This window comes from Chaetodon auriga, chromosome 10, assembly GCF_051107435.1.
Source record: "Chaetodon auriga isolate fChaAug3 chromosome 10, fChaAug3.hap1, whole genome shotgun sequence".
In the NCBI taxonomy this organism is placed as follows: domain Eukaryota; kingdom Metazoa; phylum Chordata; class Actinopteri; order Chaetodontiformes; family Chaetodontidae; genus Chaetodon; species Chaetodon auriga.
In genome coordinates this window covers 9,933,790-9,940,901 of record NC_135083.1, presented here as the reverse complement: position 1 = coordinate 9,940,901, position 7,112 = coordinate 9,933,790, and the positions used below count along the sequence as shown (strand labels likewise).

At 43.6% G+C, this 7,112-nt stretch overlaps 1 protein-coding gene across 1 annotated transcript; it reads left to right on the top strand.

The window, feature by feature from the left end:
• The first annotated feature begins 2,519 nt into the window (after nt 1–2,519).
• LOC143326641 (NACHT, LRR and PYD domains-containing protein 3) lies at nt 2,520–6,814 on the top strand. Its single transcript, XM_076740390.1, has 9 exons — nt 2,520–2,691; nt 2,916–4,518; nt 4,611–4,772; nt 4,856–5,029; nt 5,128–5,301; nt 5,514–5,687; nt 5,794–5,967; nt 6,058–6,225; nt 6,322–6,814. The coding sequence occupies exons 2-9, from the start codon at nt 2,927–2,929 to the stop codon at nt 6,389–6,391; spliced, it is 2,688 nt and encodes an 895-aa protein (XP_076596505.1). The 5' UTR covers nt 2,520–2,691; nt 2,916–2,926; the 3' UTR covers nt 6,392–6,814.
• Nucleotides 6,815–7,112: the final 298 nt, after the last annotated feature.

Here is a 7,112-nt window from a genome sequence, read left to right as displayed (position 1 = left end):
TAAAATTACACTTTATATAATGGAATTCCAAAGCAGACCACAGATGACTGGATGAAACTCAGCCATGGCTCTGTTGAAAGAATTAATTGGTGCTATCCAGTGTTTGTCAAGAGAAGCTACAGCTCACTTTACCCTAGAGCTGATGTATTTCACAACATCAGATCTGCACGGGCTGGGTTACAGTGAAGGTTTAGTGACTTGGGCTTCCCACACCCTAATACACAGGAAGTCAGAATCATAAATACAGTATTCTATTATTGGATTACGATTATTCATGCATTTTGCATTGCAGCTGGTAAAGGTGTGGTTAATCCTAACTATTTTATACAGTATACTGCTGGATGGCTTCATCAAGAATTTATTTGTTTATTATTTTTTGTATTAATGACCTGGGATCTGGTAACGAGTAACTAAAGCTGTTGAATAAATGTGGTGGAGTAAAGAAAAACCACAGTATTTCCCTCTGAAATGTGTGGAGTATAAGTATAAAGTACCATAAAATGGAAATACTAGTAAAGTTCAAATTGGCTCGTGTTTCACCAGTTAATTACTTTTAATGTGGGGCTGCAACATTAGAAATATTCAGTTGGCATTAGCAGTTACTTAATAGAGCATTTTTTTCTGGGAACGTCACCACTGACACCCTGTTCATCACACTGCAAATGCAAGGGCTTTTGTGGATCACAGTGGATCATAGGCTCAATCAGCTGCCACAGAGGCGTATTGCTACACCCTTATCCTGAATGGACCTTACTGAGAACCTGAGGACATACTGTGGTAGCAACTTGTCAATCTTACAGTAGGCAAGCTCAAAAGCATACCCTGCGTTATCATCTGTTTTACTCTAAATGGGACCATAATTTACACAGAGAACATCATGCTGTCATGAAGAAGAATCGAAAATATTGATTGAGACCATATACTCATTAGAAAACTGTTTACTGAGGTAATAAATCAAGTGAGAAGTAGGGTCACTTTCTCATAAGTTCACATTCGATCAGACTTCTTTTTGTAACCAGTGGAGTCGCCACCTGCTGGCCATTAGAAAGAATGCAGATTTAAGGCACGTCACGTTTCAGACCAAGTGAACTGTAGGGTCTGACGATGTCATATCAACAGTAAATCGACCATTTTTGGAGAAAACTAACACCCGTACACCGTTGCCTCTCATGTAGTGACATAGTCTTATCCTGTACAACTCTCTTACTCTGTGAAACTTTAATATGGTCATTAAACACTGTTTTATAGTGGGCTCTGACAGCCAATCGCAAATGCAAATGCAGGACCTGTTATGTTTTAGAGTATTTAGGACCCAAAATACCAGAGACAGAGGAGGTCAACAGTTAACAGTTTAATGGATATTCAAAGAATGTGCAATAGGTGAATCCGGACAGGCCAGAGAATCCAGAGAGGCTGAGTCCAGGAAGTGACATGTCCAGTTCCTGTGGTGAGAGCAGACTGACAGGGTGCAGAGGAGGACAGGTGAGAATTTGGCACCTGAGCACAGTCGCACAAAAAAGGAAGGTCAGGAGGGCAAGTGGCAGACAAGGTTAAACTGACAAAAAGGTACTTGGCCATCAGCACAAAGGTAGACTGAGAATTCGACAAATACTGGCAGAAACCTGCTGCTTATAGACTGAGTACACAGGTGAGTCTTGATTGCCTGATTGAGTGCAGCTGTGCTCAGGAGGAGAGGAGGCTGGACCCCACCTGTCGACCACACAGTGACACATGTGTCTGACCTGACAGAGTCAAAGAGAGTCAGAAAGGAGATGAAACCGGGGGTGGGGGGCACAGGAGCACAATGGGGAAAAGGAGGGCTCCACAGGGCTCACTTTCAGATAGATGGAGAGGTGTGTTCTAGACATTCTGTGAGTTATGTAGGCTGTAACATGTTATGTGTTACACAGTAAGACACTACAAAGAATGATAGTTATTCAGGATTTTGGGAGAAAATAACGGCTGAACACAAAGCACAGGACAAACGGGGTTCAAAACCAAAAAGATTTTTGTAATATATCGCTCCTTTGCCTCTGTTACTACATTCTGTTTATTTGGGCATTTGTCTTTTATGCGTATTTTTTTACATTTCCGATGATGAAAGATTGACAGCGACAGATAATGACAGATCGTACTCCGTCCTCTAAAAATGGCGGATGATGCTCCGCCAGTCCCTTTCACGACAAAACGTTTCATGTTCAGTCTGGGGCTACGTCGGTTTTATGAAATCCTGTGGATAAGTGCATAAGACGCTCCAGTCCGTTTTAAGCCCAGGATAACATTAGCGTAACGTCCATACAAATACATCATTGAATGAACACACAAATCAAAAGAAATGTACCTTGAAAACACAATAAACATTACATTAATAACACACCGGCGTGTCAGTCGCTGATTACCTGTGAGGCTGAGGGGGCGGGGCAGGGTCTGCCCTGCCCATACAACTTTACGTCAGCCGCGTTGGCAGCTTTTAAGCGTGGCACCAACGTGCGTGCACGCGCTGCACGGTGACGCAATGACACGCCCTTCTTTTATGGGTTCCTCATGTTTCAGGCCCGGAAGCTCCGTCCACTCATTACGATGTCAGTGTAGGCGTTACCCCAACATTAAAACAGCTCTCTAACGATACTTTTTTTTTCTTGACGACACTTCGTCTCATTTGCTGTGTTTTCTAACATCACTGTGTACAAGGTAACTACTCTGGTTCTGTTTGGAAAACTGTACTGTACTGTGTACTGTTTTTCAGTGCTGTTGTCTGTCTGCCTGGCTCTGCTGTTACTTTACCTTGTAAGATATGTTTGTAGACAGTTTTCAAAATGGAGAAGTACAGCTCACAACCCTGTAATTAACAGACATGAATGCAGGCAACATGCCCGCAGAGCGTCACGCTGACAGTTTATGTCTTCTCTCAACAGTTGTTTACACAATGGACAAAGACGCTGTGCTGGCTCACATCTGGAAGTCAAAAGGCATGTCGACACTTCTTGGTGGAGAGCTGCCAGTCAGTGTGATACACAACAACAAGTACATATCCCCGCTGACTTCTGAAGCTCAGGTGACAGACAGAAATGCGGAGGAGAACTTGCGCTCCCTTGATCATGCCGTCCACACCGCTCTGTCTGGTGGAATCAAAAATGTGATACTGGTTGGTCCTGAAGGATCGGGTAAAACCACCGCTTTGGAGAAGCTTGTTGTGGACTGGGCCAAAGGAGACCACCTTGAAAACTTCTCTTACGTTTTCCATTTCCAGATCAGGGAGTTAAATTCTCTCAATGGGGCACTCTCCTTGGAGACACTCTTGCTACTCCATCACGGTCTTATCCCTCCTGAGGCCATGCCCCTTGTTATGCAGAAGCCTGAGGGTGTGTTGTTTGTTTTTGATGATTTGGATCACTGCAAACAGAGCGTGGACCCCTCCGTCCACACGCTTTGCTCTGACCCCAACCAGGCGGCCTCACTGTCCTGCATAGTGGCCAGCTTGCTTCATGGATCTCTGCTGAAAGGAGCTAGCTTTGTGGTGACCACCAGGTCGACAGCATGTGTGAAGTCTCTGAGTGGCACCCAGGTGGAAGTGTTGGGGTTTCAGAAGCCACAAAGAGAGGCCTACTTTAATGGGTTCTTTCCTGACCCAGCTGTTGCCAACAAAGCACTAATACACATGGAAAGGACTCTTGGCTTTTATAATATCAGCACCTCCCCAAGGTTTTGTTGGACGGTTTGTTCTATGTACAAGTCTCTGATGGATGCTGGAACAAAGCTTCCTGAGACGTTATCCCAGCTGTATGTAAACATCCTGGTCCACCTGATTCAGACGCTCTCCCTGAACGAGGCCTTCAACAGAGACCTAGTGTTGGCCTTCGGCAAGTTGGCATCTCACTGCTTCCTTGACCAGCGTTCGAGCTGCACTAAGGAGGAAATTGATTCCTTTGGTTTCCAACAGTTTCTTACCTCTCTCAGTGTTTTCTTGCAAGTAGACGGTGACCAGTCAGAAAGATGCGTCTTCTCCTTCCACTCCCAAATGATGCAGGAGTTCCTCTTGGCCGTGTCTTTCTTTTTGGACAAGTCGACGTCTGAGGGTGTGGAGAAGATGTTGGAAAAGCACAAAGACCATGCAGAGTTTGTAGATGTCTTCTTGTCAGCCCTCTCAGAGCCAGTTCAGCGCAGACCACTGGAGACCCTGCTGGGGGAGTTGAACTCGGGACGAATTGCAGATTTTAAGCGCTGGTTTAAAAGCACTTCAGAGACTGCAATGAAGGGACACTACAAAGAGAAGCACTTCCACTGCTACCATTTGCTTCAGCAAGCTCAAAATGAGAGTTTGGTGAGAGAGATCATCAACCCCTCAGCACGAATAGGCATCAGCTACGGAGCCCTGAGCCACAAGGACAGTGTAGCTCTGAATTATGTTTTCAGTCTCCTCGGAGAGATTGAGCAGTTGAATCTGTACAATTCAAACAATTTTTCTGAGGAGAAAGCAGAGGCGCTGCTTCCAACTATGAGCTTGTCACATAAGATAATGTAAGTCACGGTAAAAATCCATATGCCCTGCTATCTTTCAATTTGTCTTCAGTATGCTGTCAAATCTAAGATTACTCTCTTATGTCCACCAGCTTGTCAAGCAGTTTCTTGAGTACTGGTGCTGTTCTACATCTGGCTTCAGCCCTTAGAAGAGGATTCACCAAGGAGCTGGATCTTTATCACACGTACCTCGGAGATGACAAGTTAAAAATCCTCTGCACTGGACTCAGAGAGTCCAAGGTGTTGGACATAAAGTAAGATAAGCTCAAGCAATCTAGATTTAAAATCACTGAGTTCCATAAATTAGTCCTTGATATTTTGCTTTTGATTTACCCAGCCTTCGAGTATGCAAACTGACAGAGGCAAGCTGTGAAGAGCTGGTGTCTGTCCTGACCTCAGGCACCTCTCAGCTGCGTGTCTTACACATGAGCAGCAATGAGATCGGGGACCAGGGCTTCATTAAACTGTGCAAAGCACTGCACAGTCCTCATTGCAAACTACAGGAGCTCAAGTACGTACTTTATACAGAGTAGTATTGTTTTTTGTCAGAGCTGTTTATGTAAGTCTAAATAACTGTCTAAAAAATGACCTTATTTTGATTATCAACAGCCTTCGAGGCACCAAGTTGACTGCGCAATCCATGGAGGCTTTATCAGCAGCTTTGTGTTCTGGCCAATCAGAGCTGAGAAAAGTGGATCTGACACAAAACGTGATTGGTAACAGTGGAATGGAGGCTTTGTGTAAATCCCTAAAACACCCACTTTGTAAAATGCAGAGCCTCACGTAAGTGTGTGTTTCAAGATGATAAAACTGCTGTCAATGTTTTTCCTCTGACGTTCTGCAAGAGTGATTAGAGCATGTGAAAAGGATGCTCAGACGTCCCCATCTGAATGTCTCCCTTAACACTCAAAAACATGAACAGTGTCTGTGATGGCATATCTTTTATATTAGTGTTTTTCTGCCATCGGTGACCTTTTGTTTGTCTTTTATTTTAGTGTGTTTGACAATGAACTGACAGGTGACTGCTGTCCTCATTTGATGGAGGCCTTGATGTCAGAGCACTGTTCTCTGTCCGAGTTAGATCTGTCAGTAAATGAGTTGGGCCAGAAGGGGGCGCTGCTGCTCTGCCAAGCCCTCGCTCGACCTGGATGTCCAATAGAAACACTCCGGTAGGATCACCTGTTTTAGTCCTGCTTTGACTTTCCAGTGATAAAGTACCACCTTTCACAGATATCTGGTGAAATTCAGATAACTGTATTCTGCTCCACCCCACAGCATGAATCGATGCGAGTTAACGCAGCCAGTCTTCAAGGAACTGGGCTCATTGCTGAGAAGTGGGACCTCTAAACTCAAGTCGCTGTCTGTAGGTTTAAGTGAAGTTGGTGACCAAGGGGTTAAACATCTTTGGGATGCTATTGCACATCCAAACTGTCTGTTGGAGGAACTGGAGTGAGTTGAACACTCTCCCTATGCTTTTTTTAAATAACCACATTGTCGTGTGCACTTCATTTAAAATCATGTGCCTCTTTGTTATCATAGTGTTGAAATGACTCAGCTGACAGATGCCAGTGTTGACGACTTGTGTGCTGCCATAAAAGCCAGTAAGACCCTGAAGAGCCTGGAACTGAGAAACAATTTAATGACTGATGCCGCCGTCCCTGCCCTCGTCCAGGTCATGCAGGACAGCGAAACCATGCTGGAGATGAAGTGAGCCTGATCTCAGTTTATAATAAACTATCTTGAACCAGCGGACTACAGTTTAATCAAACATGTCACTTCTGCTTGTTTCTCAAACTCTTTCAGTCTGAAGTACAACGACTTCAGTGAGGATGTTTTTGAACTGCTGGAAGAGTGCGACAGAATAAGATACTGAAGAGGACAGAGGAGTCTATCATTTCACAGACCGCTCGAGGATCACCTACAGCACTGTATATACCGCTGCCATGTAATCATTAGTGGATCAGTCCGCTTGTTGCTTAACAGAAAATTAACACACTTTTAATACTCAGTTCATTGTTTAAGTCATTTTTCCAAAAAAAAAAAAAAATCTCAAAAATATGTTGCTTTTCTTACATGAGAGAAAATAAATATCTTTGGTTTTGGGCTGTTGGTCTGGTAAAACAAGCAATATGATAAGTTCACCTTTTAGGAAATTATGATTGTTATGTTTTTGCTATTTTCTGACATTTTATTGCTCAAACAGTTCATCAATGATTGCATCCTTACTCATTATCCAGTAAAGTTCACCATCATCACTGGATTTGACACAATGTTTAATTAAGAAACCTTTGGCATTTTAAGGGAGATCTTTGCAATATATTCAATAAGGCAGATGCAGTGACTTGTTTTACAGCTGTATCATATATTACCAGTTTCACTAATAAAGTCTATTTACATGCATAAAATGAGTTGTGACAGCAGTGTAGACACGCACTGCTATGCACTTGCTGCAATTTGTAACATTGAGAACCGACACACACACACACACACACACATACACACACACACAGCGTGGTGCAGACAGACCACACACACATTTCTCTGTCAGCTCCTGTAAGCAAAAAGCAGGTGTAAACCTTAAAGAGTAAACCTGA

Excerpts from the sequence above, each read along its gene's own strand:
- LOC143326641 (XM_076740390.1), top strand. The coding sequence starts at position 2,927 with ATGGACAAAGACGCTGTGCTGGCTCACATCTGGAAGTCAAAAGGCATG. Across the intron at positions 4,519-4,610 it reads AGCTTGTCACATAAGATAAT|CTTGTCAAGCAGTTTCTTGA; the intron begins GTAAGTCACGGT and ends TATGTCCACCAG. Across the intron at positions 5,302-5,513 it reads TGTAAAATGCAGAGCCTCAC|TGTGTTTGACAATGAACTGA; the intron begins GTAAGTGTGTGT and ends CTTTTATTTTAG.